The sequence below is a fragment of the Carassius auratus genome, chromosome 14 (genome assembly GCF_003368295.1).
Source record: "Carassius auratus strain Wakin chromosome 14, ASM336829v1, whole genome shotgun sequence".
NCBI lineage: Eukaryota > Metazoa > Chordata > Actinopteri > Cypriniformes > Cyprinidae > Carassius > Carassius auratus.
The window spans coordinates 965,625-987,106 of NC_039256.1; the positions used below are offsets into that span (position 1 = coordinate 965,625).

The following is a 21,482-nucleotide window of genomic DNA, read 5'->3' on the forward strand; positions in this document are numbered from 1 at the left end:
ATCTCTTCTCATCGAAGCATGATAATAAACAGTCATATAGGTCTATGATATCTGGAAATATCAGTGATTGTCCTGATGTGGCTCTCCTTTTCATAAAAGATGAGCGATACACTTGATAACATTCAGTAAGAGCTCAAAGTAATCAGCATTACAAGAAAATCCTCACTGTTCCTGATATATCTGGATCTCTATAAAAAGGCTTTTCTGGAATGATCCAGAATCTGGAATGCAGTCGTCTCATTCAAGGTGCTTTCTTAAACCGCTGAGCCAGGATCCCACTGGTCAAATAAATAAGAAACAAATGGGAATAGACTAAATACTAGATCTTGATTTGTATATTGAGTAGTGTTGCCAGGATCACTAGTGTGAAGGACCAGATCATTTTGAGGAATGAAAATGCCTAAATTACTTGCCCTACATATGAGGTAATAGTCATCAACTAATACTATTAACACTAATAGTAATAGCCTTCACCACTAAAGTCTATACTCACCGAGTATTCCTCCCCTTCCGGTGGTTATGATTCCGTCCTAATAATGACTAAAGGTCCATTTTCATCTGAAAATAACATTGGATTGGAGGGAGTTAACACTTGTTTAAAAATCTGTCTAAGAGCCATTTTATTTGTACAATATAAACTGGAAACACAAGACGGCCACACTTAATATTAAGCTTTAGTAGATGCATTTCAACTTGAATGTGTTCTCACCTGTGCTTTCTTCATCTGACCCACCGTTCTCCATCCGTTCCCCCTCGTTGGCCAATAAAGGATTCTCAGATTCACACAGGGTCCTCAGCGGGAAATAATGCCCATCACCCTGACTATGACAAACACAACACATGGGAAATATTCACACTAGCAGACAAAAGTTTGATTTGTAACGTTTTTTAAAAGAAGTCTCTTCTGCTTATCAATCTTGCATTTATTTGATCATAAATAAAATAGTCTAAAATACCGTAATAAATACAGTTAAATGTTATGCTGCTTTATATTTTTTTGTGGATCCAGAAATTTCTTCAGCATTATTCGATGAAGAAATAGAGTGGAGACAGTACAAATGCATTTACAACAGCATTTATTTGAAATATAAATCCTTTGTAACATTATGCCTTGAGTGTAAATTTTGATCAGTTTAATGCATTCTCTCATCCTTTCAGACTGTGAGCAGTTCTGACATGAGCTCACCTTGTGAACACTGGAATAAACCAGATCTTTTTATCCTCTCCAAACACCTGCTGGAGGTTTCTGTTGAGCCCAACGTTAAAGCCGTTGCTGTCAGGCCCGTTCTGAAACATTGGTGCAGAAAACGCCTCTGAAAACAGGAGTATCTTTGAGGTTAAACGGTCCACACCAGAAATATGAGTCATATTAAATCACTTCTGCTAGCCAAAGGTCAAGCTCAAAATGTAGCAGTAGAAAGTTTCATGAAGTTTCTGCTTCTTGAAGAAAAACAATGAAAAGGTAAAAGGAGAATCCAGCAATTCAGCATGAGAAGAAAGGCTTTCTTACCTAGCGTGGATCTGTTTTTAGCCACCAACCAGCAGTGATAGCCAAACAGCTATGAAACATGAGATTTCACAGCAGCCCAATTATTTATATTTTTTTTCATAAATACATTTATTGCACAAAACTGTGGCTATAGTTAAAAAAGCAATTATCAGAGTACATGCCATTGAAGGATAGTCATTATTTATAACCGAATTATCATTTTGGCTGAACTATCCCTTCAAAGTCTGTGTGCCTGATTCTACAGAACCAAAAACATAAATGCAATAGAACAAAGAAACAAATTCAGCAAACAGTGCTTTTCAGGTTTTCCAGGAAGATCTAAAAGACATTTTCAGGTGCAAAATGTAATAAATAAATTTAAAATAACACTGCATAGTCTTCACAGTGTAAATTAAATATCAATTAATTATTACTAATGTTACAAAAGTTATTCAGCCAGGAGCAGTGCGCACCAATGTTTCTTTGACAGCAGCAGGTTTATTAATAAAGCAATAAGCCGTGGTTTACAGTGCATTCATAACAATTTAACATGCCTAGCGATGCTTCTATGCTATTACAGTATAAATTCACTGTAAACACACAAAGCAAAAATAATATACCTATGAAATATTTATGTATTACAATTTGTGGCTATTACTGTCATTGTTGTTGTTAACATTGTATTCTAATTTGTTTGGCTTCCTGAAACACCAGTGTGGTCAGAAACACTGCATTTTGTGCATTCTTATAGTTAATACAGTATGAGCTCCATCAGAAGTGAAACGCACCACCCAGAACTTGAGGAAGTACTGAAACACTGTTGATGCAATGAAGATGCAGTAGATCATGGAGTTAGACAGGAATAAAGAAGATCAGCTGGCCGTGTTTACATCCGGTCACATGTCTGACTGGCAAACACTGCTAGGTGTCTGATACCTCCTGACTGAGCGCGCGTGCAGATGGGAAGTTTCTTGGCGATTTCTGCCAGAATCTGCTTCTGAGCATCTGGCCTTTCTTCCATCTCATACATCTCTTTATCACTGTATGATAAATGGAACTAGATTTAAAGGAAATTAAAGCCGATTAGAAAACCATTAACATTTGTTTGCCTTGTGACATTTTAGTGACAACCAAGAAATTCTCATTTTTTTATTATGACTATTTTGTGTATTAATTTTTGTAATTCTTATTATTTTCAAAGCTGATTCTCATCAAAATAAGGGACTGGTTACATAACAGATTTAGACTTGTGCTGTCAAATGATTAATTGCATTGTAATTGCAATTGTTTTTTTTTTTTTTTTTATGTAATATATGTGTGTTAAAATAAAAAAAAATCCCCTATGGACAAGTGTTGAAAATTAGCACATGTTCTATAACACTTTAAACAATGCATCTGGTTTGTCCAATGTTATTGCTATGTCAATATTAAATAATTAAATAAAGTGTTTACTGTGCATATTTATTATGTATGAATAAAGACACACACATGCATGTATATATTTAAGAAAAATATGTTATATTTGCATATTATATATATGTTATAATATAAATGTTAATATTTTCAAAATATACATTGTATGTGTGTTTATATATATACATAATAAATATACACAGTGAACACACATATATTACATAAACAAAAAACTTTTATTTTGGATGTGATTAATCATTTGAAAGCATTACTTTAGACTAGTCTTACAATTTAGTCATCATCTTATTATTATTATTATTTTTTTCAGTTACATAAAAGAGTAGATTAGTCCAAGTTGAATCCAAAAATAAGACTGATTAAGTAAGTATGAGATTGACCTTAATTAGGTTAATTAGTTTTTCTTCAGCCTCAGTTAACTGTAGAAATACAGTACTAAAGAGCAGTATCACTAATGCCACCATCATTTAGAAAGGTTTTGTTATTATGAATATTATGTAGTTCGTTTTTTTTCAACTGCATACATTATCAAAACTTTGCCTTTTTTTTTTACTTTACACACAAATCCCAAGCATTGCACACACAAAATGCAAAATGCTGTACATCTCTCGCAAAATATCACAAACACATCTCAAAAGCAAACATTTGCAAACAGCTTTGCCAAAATATTAATTATTGTTAGATTTTTGTGTGTTACACAGAGAATAATGTGTTGTGTTGTGCAAAAACTGTTTTGTGAAATTGAAAACCATTTTTAAAGACACGGTTTTGCAGATTTGCTGTGTGATTCTGCTGTTTGAGTGTCAGCTTTTTTTGTGTGTAGGCAAAAAAAAAAAAAAAAGTGCAATCAAAGATTTTGCAGTAGAGTATGAACACACATTATTACTAGGAACAGTCATTATTGTGCCAAGCTGACACAGAGAGTTACAGTTACACTCTTTATTTGTACTGTTTTGTGCTGTGCACCGCATATTCACAAGCTCAGGTGAGTCATGTTAGGCTGGTTACAGTCCCAGATGTTATTGTAGATCACTAACCTCTCTCCAGATGATTGCTGAGAGTAACTGAAAAACACAGAATCAGGATCAGTGTCGCCAAACATCACGGATGTGTCTCAAAACCGTGTGACCTGCCTCACTAGGCAGAAATGACAGAAACCACGGCCTCACTGTGGTCACTAGTCAGGCAGCTCACTAGGGTTTGAGACACAACCCATGTAAATAATCATATGTCAGATGCATTTAAAAAGAAGAGCGGATACGGATTTATTTTGTGACGAACTACTGTGATGCTCGTTACAGATGGAGAAACCTATAGCCCTGTTGAAAAGAATCAACTGTGAGCTCTTACCGAAGCACAGCTCAAAGACATATGCGTAGTAAGACCAGAGGAGATGATCCTCTGACAACATCTGAGTGCTCTCGAGTCTCGACAGAGCCATGATCAGCCCGCTCTGGATCTGCTAGCTCTTCTGCTAGATCCGCTCTGCCATCTACTAGTATGCCTCCTCATCTCCACTACTACAATCAGCCCTTGATCAATAGCTCATGTGTGTGGCACAGCAAGTGCACTTAGTAGCAGGCCATGGCACTAAATAGCTTTGTGCAAATTTTCTTTATGAAATGAATCACTGTGACCAAGCACACTAAACCCTGCACAAGGAGAACAACATCTAACGAATAAAGCCATTTAAATACAATAAGAGAGAGAGGTTTTGTTTTATCTATCTATCTATCTATCTATCTATCTATCTATCTATCTATCTATCTATCTATCTATCTATCTATCTATCTATCTATCTATCTATCTATCTATCTATCTAAACATCTGTTAAAGTTTTTTTTTCATTTATTTAACTGTACATTAATGATGCTCCACTTTCCAAACAGTATGTTTAGAAGCTGTTATATACAGTATATAGAAATATATTTTACAATTAAATGTATTTTACAGCTTGTCACACATTTTCTTGGAAAATCATTCGGTAAGAGGCCATTAGACATATAGTTTTTACAGTTTTTTTTGGATTGCTTACACACTAAAATTAAAGTAGTACACTATTAGCAAAACCTTATATTCAAGAAGCAAAACATCAGCCCATAATTGCACAACTATAAGCACATTGTCAAACTCACACTTGTTGCAAAACTCTACACACTAAACACAATTAACATACATTACACACAAAAATCTATCATGAAGTCACTTCCTTGCAATACCAAAGCACTGACTGTCAAATTACCGCACTGTCCAACCAATTGGTTCAACACAGTCATCAGGTGTGGAAACACTTGTTTGCTTAAATGTAGACTCACCAATCAGGTGTATAAGCACTATAAAAAGCAGCAGGTGAGTTCATCGGTCTTCAAGCACAATGGAAAGAGTAAGATGAGGGAGAGGTAGAGGTAGAGGGAGAGGGAGAGGTAGAGGTAGAGGGAGAGGGAGAGGGAGAGGGAGAGGGAGAGGTAGAGGGAGAGGGAGAGGGAGAGGTAGAGGGAGAGGGAGAGGGAGAGGGAGAGGGAGAGGTAGTGGTAGAGGGAGAGGGAGAGGGAGAGGGAGAGGGAGAGTGAGAGGTAGAGGTAGAGGGAGAGGGAGAGGGAGAGGGAGAGGGAGAGGGAGAGGTAGAGGGAGAGGGAGAGTGAGAGGTAGAGGGAGAGGTAGAGGGAGAGGGAGAGGGAGAGGGAGAGGGAGAGGGAGAGGGAGAGGGAGAGGTAGAGGGAGAGTGAGAGGTAGAGGTAGAGGTAGAGGTAGAGGTAGAGGGAGAGTGAGAGGTAGAGGTAGAGGGAGAGGGAGAGGGAGAGTGAGAGGTAGAGGTAGAGGTAGAGGTAGAGGGAGAGGGAGAGGGAGAGGGAGAGGAAGAGGGAGAGGGAGAGGGAGAGGGAGAGGTAGAGGGAGAGTGAGAGGTAGAGGTAGAGGTAGAGGTAGAGGGAGAGGGAGAGGGAGAGTGAGAGGTAGAGGTAGAGGTAGAGGTAGAGGGAGAGGGAGAGGGAGAGGGAGAGTGAGAGGTAGAGGTAGAGGTAGAGGGAGAGGGAGAGGGAGAGGTAGAGGTAGAGGTAGAGGGAGAGGGAGAGGTAGAGGTAGAGGGAGAGGGAGAGGAAGAGGTAGAGGGAGAGGGAGAGGGAGAGGGAGAGGGAGAGGGAGAGGTAGAGGTAGAGGTAGAGGTAGAGGTAGAGGGAGAGGGAGAGGTAGAGGGAGAGGAAGAGGTAGAGGAGGAGGTAGAGGTAGAGGTAGAGGTAGAGGTAGAGGTAGAGGGAGAGGTAGAGGGAGAGGAAGAGGAAGAGGTAGAGGTAGAGGTAGAGGTAGAGGGAAAGGGAGAGGTAGAGGGAGAGGGAGAGGGAGAGGGAGAGGGAGACGGAGACGGTGTTCAAAGAGGACCGAATCTGACGAATGAGATCCGCGCAACACTGGTTGACCACGTTGTCTATCACGGCCTGACGCTGAGGGAGGCTGGACTGCGAGTACAGCCAAATCTAAACCGATACACAGTGGCAAGTGTGATAAGAACATTTAGACTGGAAAATAGGTATTGTAAAAATGTCATCATTTCAAAAACATCTGCACGGTTTCAGTAACTGCTTACAGTACTGTATTCTATGCACTTGTTACCTTTTCCTGTGAAGTTACTGTACTATTGTATACCTTTTTGTACATTTTTTTATTATTATTTTTTTTTTCTACATAGGATTGAGGGTCAGGAATGACAGGGAGAAGGCCTCCTACGTTCACAGAACAGTAAGAGAGGGAGATAGTAAACATGGTTTTGGCCAACAGTGCTATAACACTCAATCAGCTCCAAGCTAACAATGTCAAGAACCACGTCAGTTTCAACGATATCCATCAGGTCTCAACATCAACACTGGCACGCATCCTAAAAAAACAACCATATTCAAATGAAGCAAATTTATCGAGTGCCTTTCGAGCGCAATTCCGAAAGGGTGAAATGACTGCGGCATGACTATGCAGAGGTATGTATTCACTTTAGCAGTGTGATCTTGCGTACTGTCTCATATCTTTTACAGTACTGTAATATGTATACTAGATCTACACTGAACTACACAATTTTTGCCTGACACTGTTCTTCAGAGAGTTTAACGAATGGAGGAGATCCAGCTTGAGTTCATTTACGTAGATGAGGCTGGGTTCCACCTGATGAGAACACAATGGAGGGGAAGAAACCTCATTGGCCACAGGGCTATAGTCAACGTCCCAGGGCAACGTGGGGGCAATTTAACACTCTGTGCAGCCATTACACAGAATGAGGTCCTCCACTGCCATGCCCATATGGGCTCTTACAACACCGCACTCATACTTACATTCTTGGACCAATTGCACAACGTAACCGCAGCAAATCAAATCGATCCTATGCAATACATTGTTGTCTGGGACAATGTGTGTTTCCACCGCTCTGCTCTGGTTCAGAACTGGTTTCAGCAACATCCACATTTCACCGTCCTATATCTTCCACCACACTCTCCATTCCTCAACCCTCTGGAAGTGTTTTTTTCGGCATGGCGGTGTCACGGTTGGTAAACCGTGATCTCGGGTTGTTTACACTTTGTGGTGAATTCTGTGTGTTCTGCGTCTGCACTGATTAGTTGTGGGCGTCTCCGTTAATTGTATCAGCAACAGCTGCCACTCATTACTCATCTCCTTTATAATGGCTTGTCTCACGTTTTGTGTTTGTGAGATCGTTGTTTCATGTCATTGTGTTACCCCCGTCTGGCTTTAGTGTTAGTTTGCGTTTGGCTGTCTGTGTTTTCCCTAGAACCTCATCCACTCTCCGCACGATCACTCAGCCACGGACACTTACCTTCGGCTCTATTCCCCGCAGTTCCTGTGCCACTCTCTCCTGCTGCCTCACGCCGTCAAGACCCGAACACCTCACCTACACTCCACTTCCGGCTGGATTTCTCACCTTCCACCGTCTCCCTGGAGTGTTATCGTCTCATCGTCTTTGTGTGTCGTTGTATTGTTTATCTTCATCTCATTAAATCCTGTTAACTCGCATTTGTTTCCGGACTGTCTTTCACCAGCCGTCACAGGCGGTGGAAGGTATATGATCTCCGTCTCCAGGCTGAGGTACCCCTCATCCAAGCCATGGAGGAGGCCTGTGACCAGATGGAGGTAGCAGCAATACAAGGATGGATTCCTCATTTAGATCCATTATGCCAAGGATCTGTAGTTTTTTGCTAATTTGGTGTGTGCTTGTGCTAATTGTGTGTAGTGTTTTGAAAACATGGGCCCTGTTTTGAAAATCGTGATTAAGCAATCCAAAAAAAAAAAAACATTAGCCTACATGGATGTTACATCTTATAAAATGTAAGATATGCTGAACTGACATGACAGAAATAAGACCAAGTGAGAAAAAATTCCTGATTTGTGTCAAGAAGTTCTGAACAAATGATGTAAGCAAAATGATATTTACAGTTTTTCACAACTGATCATGTCATTTAGGTGATGAAAATATTATCCATCTATAAACCTTTAGTTTTTTTTACTATATACTTTAATCTGTTGTGCTAATGTGAACTATTGATTTGATAAGACTATAATATATTCACTGCCCTCACAAATGTGCAGAGTTGTTATATGAATATTTTTACTTATTTGTGAAGATAAAAATGCAGTGGTTTTTAATTCTTGTTATACTGTACATATTTTTCTTTGTCCTGTAGGTGTCACTACAAGACTTTTGAACATTGTATTAGTGTTTTACGATTGCCTAGGCATTAAAAGCAAGGCTCATTTTGTCAAAGCACTATACTGAAGTGTACATGAGTCGCCTCCACATATTCTGTTTCAGCTGCAGACAGAGAGACCTGATGGACTTTATTAAAAGCTTTGTGGTCAATCAGAAAGTTTGTCTGAATTTATTATTGGTCATGTTTAAGATAGCTCTCTCTTGTTCTTCTGTGAATATGGGGCCCTTCCTCCTCGTTCTCGACCCTCAGTCCTGTGTAGATCAGTCAAAAACATTGTTACTGTACATCTCAGAGGACAGCACACAAGACATCGCTTCAAACACAGAATACAGTGAATGTTAGCAAATACTGATGAGGTCATGTTGTAAGCTATACAAGAAGAAACCTGTGTTCTAGCTGAAGTGTCTGAATCACTGTGGCAAGAGTATATCTGCTGAGGTTGAACTCAACTCTCAGCCCATGCTTTACAACATGAAGGGGTTACTCGAATCACAGCTGATGTCCTCCTCCAGATCTACCTCTTCCTCTCTCTACCCTTCATCCTCCACGAGCTCCTCCTCTCATCCTCACTCCTCTTCCTCTTTCTCTTACGTTGCCTTCCATTTTTGTTGAAGACAGGTAAAATTCACCTGTTGCCTATTTATAGAGTGTGTGTGTGTGTGTGTGAGTGAGTGAGTGAGTGAGTGTGTGTGTGTGCGTGTGTGTGTGTGTGTGCGTGGCTCTGTGTGTGTGTGCGTGGCTCTGTGTGTGTGTGTGTGTGCGTGGATCTGTGTGTGTGTGTGTGCGTGGCTCTGTGTGTGTGTGTGTGTCTGTGTTTCCTGCAGTAGCCTGTCGTCTGGGCTGTAGTGTCAGTGCTGATGACAGCTTCTCTTTCTCAGACCGCTGCTCTCTCTGTTACATCCGTCAGCACATCGGCAGCCGCACCACTACAAAGAGCTCATGACTATCATAATAGTAACCAGTTCTCAATCAAAACATTTACACAGGAAAGTGAAACACAAACACTTTGTGTCTGCAGGTCTGGGCAAATCTCTGGCGCTCAGAATGAAAGGTGTTTGTAGTTCTGTTCATACCACAGGGCCGAAGACGGACAGCTCGTGGTTTGAGCTGCACCCCACAACAGTTCATCAGCTGGAGGTCTCACTTTATTACCTCTCACGACCCCCTGGCTTTCTGATGTGAAACCAGTGTATTACACAACTATCAAGCAAACAAATAAATACATAAATAAATACAAATTGTTCCTTATTTCATCCATTTTCTAAAATTAAATATTAATAATAATAAATGAATTAATAAAAACTCTATAGTTTAATTGTAATTTCATGAAAATCATGATACTTACTTTATTATTTATTTATTAATTTATTTATTTATTAAATCAACATTATGCATCAGTTTCATTTATATACATTTCAGTTCTTTTGATTTTAGGTTTTTGTTGTTTTAGATTATAAATATTGAAACATTCTTAAATAAAAAGACATTTACTTGTACGTTGTCAGGTTTTTTTTTTCTTCACTTTAAAAGTTCTTCACTTTTTATCATTAATTTCTCAGGTGAGAAGGGTGTTTTTTTATGTGTGTACTGGAGGTTAGAGAGAAATATGACCGACAGATGTACGATTCCTTGTGAAATGTAATGATCAGGGTCTGAGAATGAGCAGGTGAGCGGGTGCATTGCGTCCGTCTGCGTCTGGCATTAACTGCATTCCCAGACTTCCCAGGTCCGTCTTCTTAAGTGGTTCTCTCGTTTTGGTTCCACGGTAAAGTTTCAGGTCCTCGACTGGTGTTTTTTGAATCACGCTGAAGTGCAGTATAGAGTTTGATAGCATTCCCGTTTCATTCCCTGCATGCTTAAGTGTCTGGACTGTAAATTCATCATCTATGCTACTTTTTGAAGTCTGGATGGAATACAGTTTGGAAACTCTGCATTCATCACAGGCCCAAAGTCACTGATCTGTGCAGGCAGACAAAGAATTTCACGTCTATTTTCCTTCCAGTTGAGCCTCTTAAGTCTGTTAAAGGGAGTCGCACATAAAAAAAAGGTAATTACAAAACTGACTGGTGCATGAAAACAAAAGCATAACTTCACAGTGATGAAAGAAAACAGCTCCATGGATCTAAAGAAATGCACGATGGAAAAAAACAGTATATGATCTGAGGGAGATAAAACATATGATCTGTGCACACTGTGATTATATCAACGTTACCTCCTCAGCGAGTGATATGAGGCTCCGCTCTACACAAGGCTCTGTTTAATCACATTAATGGACTGTCACACACTCGCTGTCCAGGATCATCTTACCTTTGTGTGGGTTTTTCAAACAACATATCATCTGATCCCAGACAAATGTACATGCAATAAGCGATGTTGTTTTTATCTGAAAAAAAAAAATATATATATATATATACATATATATATATATATATATATATATATATATATATATATATATATATATATATATATATTATTATTATTATTATTTTTTTTTTTTTTTTTTTTTTGCTTGTAACAAGAAAAAAAAAATATGTCATTGGAGTATGAAAAATAACTTACCAACAGATAATTTTTCTTACCCCACTGGCAATAATTTTTTTCTTGTTTTAACAACATTTCAATAGTTTTTTTCTAAAAAAAAGACCTACTTAATATCCATTGTAATTTTACCTATCAAGTAAATCATTAATGTATCTTGCTTTAAGAACGTTTAGATATATATAATGCAAGATGACAAAGATACGTTTTTGTTTTTGTTTTTGTATCTAAAATCCAGCTTGAATACACCCTTTCTGTAGAGCTCAAGACATCCAGATTTTTGATCAAAGTTATCTTACAAAAAAGTGTTAGCAAAACACAAGGAAGTTTTAATCCAGCTCAATGTTTAATACTCATATTGCAATATAGTTTATGAATTCATGAATTACTTGTGGAACAGCAATGCTTGAGACTTGTGGAAACACACACACACCATACCATTTCCATCAACACGAAACAGAGCTACACACAACATGATTTTATAATCCATAATCTCACGTCACACATCTGTGATTTTCCTCTGAATGGGCTATTGTTATTTTAAAAATGACCTGGCAGGGTTAATTATAAGGCATGAGATGTGTTAATGGGCCTGGAAAGTATTCTTCATAACTGTTAAAGCTGTCATTAAATTCAGCCTTTTCCCAGGGGCTCAGACACATGCCAGGCTGACAGATCTCGAAGTGACCACGTTCTCTAATCAAACCACCCAAACATTGTCCAAAAGCTGTTTCTTTTCCCACCGTGTGCGAGCGGGGACAAAGGCGGACAGGAGCGCTGTAAGGAATGACTTTTCTTCTCCCTGGTCTCTGTTCATATTCACTCTTAGCAGCAAATCAAATAACGGCAGGGCGAGGAGAAACTACAGACACCTCATCCAGATGTGTGAAATAAATCTGCTCCAGGGTGGAGTGTGTCTTCAACAATCATGGAAATTTCAAATGGTTGTGCCACTAGGAAGGTGATATGTGCAACAATAAAAGCAGTAAATTATTGCTGCGTGAGGCAGAGGGTTCATGCACGCCGTGAATTACGTGAATTCTCTCGTTGGCCTGTGACCATATATGGGCAAACAGAACGCTCTCAAGTGAAAAAGCCGAAAAGCAACCTGCTCGGAAGATCATTATTTATAACTTCTGTCAGTCGGCCTCTTCTTTATTTTTGTTTAACTAACCGCTGTTTATGCTTTTTTTTTCGTTCAGGTTGTGTGCATTACTTCAAAGTAGTCCTACCAAGACACTCTGAGCTTCCAGCTGTTAGTACATGGGGTCTGTAACATGATTAGAAAAAGGTTATAGTCATTTAAGCATGAAAGCAAAGTTTAACTTTTTTGAAATAAAGAAACATGATTTAAAATTGTAATGTAAATTTAAAATGTAAGCGATTGTGTGACAACGATCATGTCGTCTCCTCATGGGAAACCAAATATTCAGTTTCAATTTGATTGATGGCCGGGCTATTACAGTTATTTTCAACTGCTTTCACACTAAATCTTTACTTGCCACAAAATTTCTGAAAGCAGGCACATTTAAACAGCAGAAGCCCAGACCAAATCTGCAAAACCATACGCTAATTCTCAGCCTTTGACTTTGATTTCAGTTTCATGAAACAGTTTTTGCAAAACACAACAAACTATTCTCTATGTAACACACACAGAACAGGGAAAGCATGACACTAGCCTTCAGTAGTCATCAGGGCAAACACACACCAAACCAGGCTTACAGAGAGATCCGAGTGAGTAAAGCTGGCTTCACACCGCACGGTGTTCAAAGTCATCGATCGCTGCTCGACAGATCAGACACAACGGTTTAAGAGGAAGACGCACCACCAACTCCGTCTGGTCTACAAACTATGTTTCACAGCCAAACACACAAGAATTGATATAGGAAATAATGTGAGATCACACAAGAGAATGGATTCTTTTCACGGGAGAATGGATTTATTGCTGTCAAAAACAGTAGCTCACCAAAAGCTTGTAATCCAAGTTGTCTGTACACTGATTTACGGTGAAAAATAACCCCAAAAGAAGAATATGAAGGGGAGCTGGTTGCTCGCTGATGTTGTGTTGCATGTCTATTATGACTCCTGTTTTTATGTCTATAACCTGAATGTTAATTGTGATGCCTTGCGCATCATTTTCCGTTGTGTACCAAAGGAAAAAAAAAAGTGACATCAACTATCAGGTGTTAAGTGAAAATACTATTGGAACAAACTTTGATTTTTTAAATATTTTATTTTGCCAGAGTTTTACTTGCTTTTAGGCAAACTGAACAAAAACTGGAAACCATAATTTTTGATTATGCACTTTAAATAAACACCAAGGCCATTTGACATTTTCTCAGTGCAGCCTCTCACAGATTGACAGTTCATTGCACAATGGGATTGGTTTATGTTCAGTGACATGGAGATACATATAACAACATACTGCCACCCAAGTCTCAGCAAATATTAATATGTGTGAGTAATTTGATCAAGATTTTTGACAGTTCAATTAATTTGTAATAAACATGTTTGTATTGAATTTGAAAAGAGTGGAAAAATGTTGGCGTTTTCTTCCGTAGTCTCAGACTTCACTGTACATGTGTGCAAACTTTACAATAATGGAGCCATCAACATGTAGATCAAAATGCATTTCCCGATGCTATTTTTGTTTTCCAAAGCCTGTTCAAACAGCAGTTGCGTCTTCAGGTCTAAATTTAACCGTTTCTTTGGAAATGGAAAGGCCAATTGGAAAATAAGTACTAAATATAATCTCCTGTGTGTGAGCAGACAAAAGAGCAATCTGCTTATTTATCATGGTTTCATCACCCTTGATCACGTTTCCATAAATACCAGCGGAATGGCTAATACACGCAGCTCTGCTGAAGGATGAGGAAGTATTCATCATGTAATGAGTAGGTGAGGCGCTGGATTGGAGACGAGGGGTGTGGCGGATGGAAACGCTATTATACTGTAGGTGTACAGACTCTTTCCTTTTTGTTGTCTGTCAGCGCTGTGACTCGTCAGCGTGACTCGCCTGCGCTCGGCTGCATTTCCACATCACTGACGTCATGGGATGACCTTAGCTAGTGTACAGTCATGACAGTCATGCACTCAGATGGACCTTGACAAGGATGATGTGAATGAGAATATAACAAAGATTAGGACAGTTGAGGAAATAACACCGCCCTTCATATTCAACATCATTCCTGAAGGAATATGCAAATGTTGAACTTTACAAGTGCATGTTTTCCTAAAGTCATCTGCTGCAACTGAATTAGTCACTTTGCATTATTGTGCACATGTAAAAAAGGTAAAGACAAAATAGCAAAAGGCCATTGACCCTCTTGTCACCTTAAACAGACTGAATCAATGAAGTTGCTGAAAGAATAGTCATTTATTAAGAAGCAATGCAGGAATAAAAGAAGAGGAATCAAAAGTGGATGTTTAACAAACATAAATGCAGCTTGTTATAAATATAATCATTATAATTATTTTAATATTATCATTAAGTGGTTGTACTTATCATTAAGGAACCTTCCAGAGCAACATAGCAACTGCTTTGCATCGAGGTCAGAAACTTACATGAGCTGGTGCAAAAAATGCCACCAAAATGAACAAAAATCTCTGAAAAAAAAAACCTGTCTGTTACATTTAAAATAAAATTAAAATTAGGTAAATTTTACATTGCGTCGTTACATTTACAATAATAGTGATACATCAGTCGACCTCGTTAAAATACAGTTCTCTCAAAATAAAGTGCACCATTAAACAAAATGAGTGATAAAAATATGGAAGCCAATCTCAACAGTTAAAAATTGGGACCCACTTTATATTAAGTGGCCTTAACTACTATGTACTTACATTTTAATTAATAATTTAGTACAATGTACTTATTGTGTACGTACGTTTTTACATTGTACTTATATTTAAAAAAAACTACATGTAATTACATCTGTATTTAATTTATGCAATTACATTTATAATTACACTGTTGACCCATACTTTACACCTTAACCCACCCTTAAACTTACCCATACCTCCAACCCCCTCCCTAACCTTACCCCATCCCACCTCAATAGCAGCAAAAGTGTTTTACAATACAATATGAACACAATAAGTACATTGTACTTATTTTTATGTAAGTACATAGTAGTTAAGGCCACCTGATATAAAGTGGGACCAAAAATTTTATTGTTGGTTTTTGGCTGAAAGAGAAATAGACATACATACATACATACATACATACACATACATACATACATAAATAAATAAATAAATAAATAAAACCTCAATTGAAAATAAGAAATATGATGAAACTGTGATCTTTGAATGATCATACATAACAGTATCTTTTGACATACTGTATATCATTAAAAGATCTCAACTAGCAGATTACAACAAGCACAATTCTATTAGGAGACCAAATAATACCAAGTACATGTAAAATACAGATGCAGCTTTTGTGCTGCATTTTGGTTTTAGCTTCATCAAACATATAGTGTTGGGAAGGTTACTTTGGAAATGTAAGAGATTACAGATTACAAGTTATACTATTTCAAATGTAAAAAGTAGTGTAACTATTTCAATTACTTTATTGAAGTAACTGATTATGTTTGATTACTTTTTGATTACTATAGGAGAGGAATAATTGTATAAACTTGTTAAATCATCTAAACCAACAACATGTATGTTAGACCCTATATCATCTAAGCTCCTAAAAGAGGTGCTTCCAGAAGTCATATATCCTCTTCTGACTATTATTAATTCCTCATTGTCATTAGGATATGTCCCCAAAACCTTCAAACTGGCTGTTATTAAGCCTCTCATCACAAAAACACAACTTGACCCCAAAGAACTAGTTAATTATAGACCGATCTCGAATCTCCATTTTCTGTCCAAGATACTAGAAAAGGTGGTATCCTTACAATTATATTCCTTCTTAGAGAAAAATGGTATATGTGAGGATTTCCAGTCAGGATTTAGACCGTATCTTAGTACTGAGACTGCTCTCCTTAGAGTTACAAATGATCTGCTCTTATCATCTGATCGTGGGTGTATCTCTCTATTAGTTTTATTGGATCTTAGTGCTGCGTTTGACACAATTGACCACAACATTCTTTTGCATAGACTTGAACACTTTGTTGGCATCAGTGGAAGTGCATTAGCATGGTTTAAATCATACTTATATGACTGCCATCAGTTCGTAGCAGTGAATGAAGATGTATCATATCGATCACAAGTGCAGTATAGAGTACCTCAAGGCTCAGTACTAGGGCCGCTACTCTTCACGCTTTATATGTTACCCTTGGAAGATATCATCAGGAAACATGGTGTTAGCTTTCACTGTTATGCTGATGATACTCAGCTCTATATTTCTTAGCGGCCTGGTGAAACACACCAATTTTATAAACTAATGGAATTCATAGTCGATATAAAAAACTGGATGACGAGAAATTTCTTACTGCTAAATTCTGAAAAAAACATAGGTGTTAATTATAGGACCTAAAAACTCTGCATGTATTAACATAGAACACTGTCTAAGACTTGATGGCTGCTCTGTCAATTCTTCGTCATCAGTTAGGAACCTAGGTGTGCTACTTGATCGCAATCTTTCCTTAGATAGCCACGTTTCTAGCATTTGTAAAACTGCATTTTTCCATCTCAAAAATATATCTAAATTACGGCCTATGCTCTCAATGTTAAATGCAGAAATGTTAATCCATGCATTTATGACCACAAGGTTAGATTTTATTGTAATGCTTTATTGGGTGGTTGTTCTGCACGCTTAGTAAACAAACTATATCTAGTCCAAAATGCAGCAGCAAGAGTTCTTACTAGAACCAGAAAGTATGACCATATTAGCCTGGTCCTGTCAACACTGCACTGGCTCACTATCAAACATCGTATAGATTTTAAAATATTGCTTATTACTTATAAAGCCCTGAATGGTTTAGCACCTCAGTATTTGAATGAGCTCCTTTTACATTATAATCTTCCACGTCTGCTACGTTCTCAAAACTCAGGCAATTTGATAATACCTAGAATATCAAAATCAACTGCGGGCGGCAGATCCTTTTCCTATTTAGCGCCTAAACTCTGGAATAACCTACCTAACATTGTTCGGGAGGCAGACACACTCTTGCAGTTTAAATCTAGATTAAAGACCCATCTTTTTAACCTGGCTTACACATAACATACTGATATACTTTTAATATCCAAATCCGTTAAAGGATTTTTAGGAACACTTCCCATAACACCCTATGTACTTGCTACATCATTAGAAGAATGGCATCTACGCTAATATTTTTCTGTTTCTCTCTTATTCCGAGCTCACCATAGCCACCAGATCCAGTCTGTATCCAGATCAGAGGGTCACTGCAGTCACCCGGATCCAGTACGTATCCAGACCAGATGGTGGATCAGCACCTAGAAAGGACCTCTACTGCCCTGAAAGACAGCGGAGACCAGGACAACTAGAGCCCCAGATACAGATCCCCTGTAAAGACCTTGTCTCAGAGGACCACCAGGACAAGACCACATGAAACAGATGATTCTTCTGCACAATCTGACTTTGCTGCAGCCTGGAATCGAACTGCTGGTTTCATCTGGTCAGAGGAGAACTGGCCCCCAAACTGAGCCTGGTTTCTCCCAAGGTTTTTTTCTCCATTCCGTCACCGATGGAGTTTCGGTTCCTTGCCGCTGTCGCCTCTGGCTTGCTTAGTTGGGGTCACTTCATCTACAGCGATATCGTTGACTTGATTGCAAATAAATGCACAGACACTATTTAACTGAACAGAGATGAAATCACTGAATTCAATGATGAACTGCATTTAACTATCATTTTGCATTATTGACACACTGTTTTCCAAATGAATGTTGTTCAGTTGCTTTGACGCAATGTATTTTGTTTAAAGTGCTATATAAAAAAAGGTGACTTGCCTTGACTTGATTACTTGCCAATGTTTTCAGCTGTTAATCATTTTCACACTGTTACATTCAGGTTTGACAATGGAGATAATGCAAGCTTTTATTAAAACAGTTTGTGGTCAAAGAGGCATGATCCAACACCAGCAAAATAGTAATCCAAAACACATGCAATGGTCAGAAAATGCAGCAAACAATCACAAAACAAGGAAACAGCCCAAGCTCAAAAACAAGGCAAGGCAATGAAAATAAGGATAATCGCTCAGAATTTTCGCCTAACAGTGGAACAAGACTTGAGAGTGTGTTTGTGTGCCACTTAAATAGTCCTCCAGACAGGAAACAAGGGTGTATGCAACCAGTTCCAAGGAATGGTGTCTTATGGGTAATGGAATCCGTGAAACAGTGGCCAGGATGGAGTGCCCTCTAGAAGAGTTCATGGGCAGGAGATTGCAGGAGATTGTGACACACATTTAGGGCAGGCAGGGTTAACCTTACAGTAGGACTCAACACTGATTGCAGTAAGACAATCAAAATCCTTCATCACTTGAATTAAGATGATACAAATTTATTTTTAAAGTACGTATATGTAAAGTACATATATTTATTCAGAGCATGTGTTCCTTATTCCAACAAGCCCAAACACAACATAACATAATGTGCAGATCTTGAGATAATCCTCAGAGTGGCATTACATGCTGCTTTGCTAAAGCTAAATGAAATCCAGATAATAATGCAATGTTTTTAGTGACATCTGAAGACGTAGAGTGGGTGGGGTTAGTAGGTAGGGACGATAAGACCAATCAGGAACTGTTTTACAAGCGCACTTGGATTAGATTGATCACTCAGATTGACAGTTTCTGCATTTATTCTCCATAGAACAAAAACAAATGGAAGATCAGCATCCATCCATCAGGATCTTATTGCCTATTCTTTACATCTGGACCATCTGTCAATCTGAGTGGGCCATTTTTTACAAATGTTTGCAGCATTGAACACTATAAGCAGTCACACACTTCTCATGAGCTTACCTTAGTTTACATTAGTCACCACCACTGAATATGCCAGTTTTGTTCCATGCACACGCTGACTCACTGAACTCTGAATTCAGTGCAGAATAATGTAAGCAAGTGACTTTGCAGTATATACAGATTCAGTGATTCTAGAGGAGGAGTGCAGAAATTGCGGTAGACTGAAGATATTGTCCACTTCAGTAATGGGAGATACTCTTTGCTCACTTTCTGTTGGGTATATAATCCACCCTCAGTTTGAATAACCATTATTCATTCAGTTTCCCCAAACACAAAAACCTTTTTATGTATTCTATTTATCAACATTAAAAATCATTATTAAAATATCACGAGCAATAATTGACAAAATGGCAATGTTGCAGGCCTAGCCAGTAATAAGCTCCTTTTTTATTTTCTATAATTTATAGGCTTTTTAAACCACACATTTGTTTTGTAAATACATGTATGCCTCCTTTCAGTATCATTAAAAATAAATGCAGTGTCAGGTGCAACTTCTGTTCCACCTTTGCAGTGTATAAATATGGCTTTTATTAACGTTTATTTTACATTTTATAGCTAACAGTCAATAGGATCCTTATTGACTAAAGCCGTGGTTTTCAGTCCTGGTCCTGGGGACCTTCTGTTATAACCATTTTGCGTTGTCTTCCATATTTAACACATGTAAATCAGATCATCAGCTCGTTAGGAGAGACTCTATAAGAGAGACATACAAAACGTGCCTGATTTTGGGTCCCTAAGACCAGGATTGAAAAAGTAATGGGTTAAATTTAATTATTTAATAATTAATAAGGTCTTCATAAAAACAGACCTTACTAAGGTTAAAAAGAAATAAATTCAAAGCGGACAAATATTGAACCTTACTGAAAAAGATTCTTTCTGGCTCTGATAACAATGCACTGGCAACCCTCTTAACAGTAGTAACATTAGTAATTATTACATTTTCTAGATTTTCAATGAATAAATCTAGTTCATTTTTCTCAGTTTTCGTTTCTATAACAGTAAATTTAATAGATTTCACAGAGAGGAACAAACACAGAGACTGTTGCTCACTGACGTCCTGAAGGAATGTCTGTGGCTGAGTGTAACAGGCCTCATTTGATCCTGATGATCCAGTCACAGTGATGTAATGATAAGGCCTGTGGAAGAGCGACAGCAACCATGTCACATTGGAGACCGTTTTCCAAATCATGACTTGAGTTGAGTATTTTGTGGAGAAGAGCCATCATCTCAACCATTATAACACAAACAAGGACAGATACATTCAGGATAGTAAACATGACACATATCAATGACCCTAATCTAGAACCCAAATCCAACCAAAATCCTAGACATAACTATTACAACAACAACAAAATCAGATAGATGTCAGATAAAGTCAGATAGATGCAGCAGTGGTTGGTATCGGGGTGAAGATTTGGCCGGTTTTCATAGTTCATTTAGTTTGCCATTCCTTTTTTTTTTTCATGAATTTGCATTCAAAATCTACTAGGCTCACAAATCTGAGGAAACTCATGCACTGTTTGAATAGGCATGATGCTTCTGTAGCGGGTTGTAACACAACAAATATTCTTGAAGTGGAAAAATGTACTCATACAGTACTCACTGTAATGTGTCCTTGGCCTCAAAACCGTGTTTTGAACATCTGATCTAATCTCGCTGTCGACAGTGGTACTGTGTTACTGGAATAAAGAGCTTGTTGTAATTAACATAATTCTACGCATCTTGTTTTTTCAGTTTTGACAGCTTAAAGTATTTTTTCCAAGCTGTCATTGAATGTGCAGATTGTTTTTTCCCCATGACTCGATCTCACTCTTTCTTGCTCTGATTGTGACCCTGACATGATAAAGAGACGGATGACATGACCTGATCTCTCTTCAGTGAACAGATAACAGAGAACAGCCGTAGATCTTTTACTCAACAGCCTGTATAAATTTAGCAACTGATGTATAAAATTAAATACAAACACTTTTGGGCTTGACTCATGGATGGGAAAAGGCATTAAAATCAAAGTTGATCTTACATTTGTCAGGCATTGATGTGTTTTTGTTGGACAGCACTTCATGTTTAATTATGATGTTAATGTGCAACAGATGTGAGATAGATACAGAAATGACAAACAAGAAAGTTGTAATGCTAAACACTGGCCAGATGTCTTTTATATCATAACACTACAATAACACATATATTACAAGTAAGGCGAGTTATGTGATCAGATTACGTTTTTTAAATAACTAGTAAAGTAACGCATTTCATACTTTTTAATTTATACGAAAATAGTAACTTTTTCAAATAAGTGACGCCAGTTAATTTATTGACTCACAGCTATCTTGTCCCAATGTTGAGAGAAATCAGGAGTAAGTGCAAAGATTGTGTGTCCTGTGTATG

At 38.0% G+C, this 21,482-nt stretch overlaps 1 protein-coding gene across 1 annotated transcript; it reads right to left on the reverse strand.

The window, feature by feature from the left end:
- Nucleotides 1-674: 674 nt before the first annotated feature.
- On the reverse strand, nucleotides 675-1,520 carry LOC113114343 (palmitoyltransferase ZDHHC15B-like). Its single transcript, XM_026281255.1, has 2 exons — nucleotides 1,187-1,520; nucleotides 675-822 (listed from the first exon to the last, which is right to left on the reverse strand). Exons 1-2 carry the CDS (start codon nucleotides 1,366-1,368, stop codon nucleotides 675-677), a joined length of 330 nt encoding a protein of 109 aa, XP_026137040.1. The 5' UTR covers nucleotides 1,369-1,520.
- Nucleotides 1,521-21,482: the final 19,962 nt, after the last annotated feature.

Excerpts from the sequence above, each read along its gene's own strand:
- LOC113114343 (XM_026281255.1), bottom strand. The coding sequence starts at position 1,368 with ATGACTCATATTTCTGGTGTGGACCGTTTAACCTCAAAGATACTCCTG. Across the intron at positions 823-1,186 it reads TTTATTCCAGTGTTCACAAG|TCAGGGTGATGGGCATTATT; the intron begins GTGAGCTCATGT and ends TGTTTGTCATAG.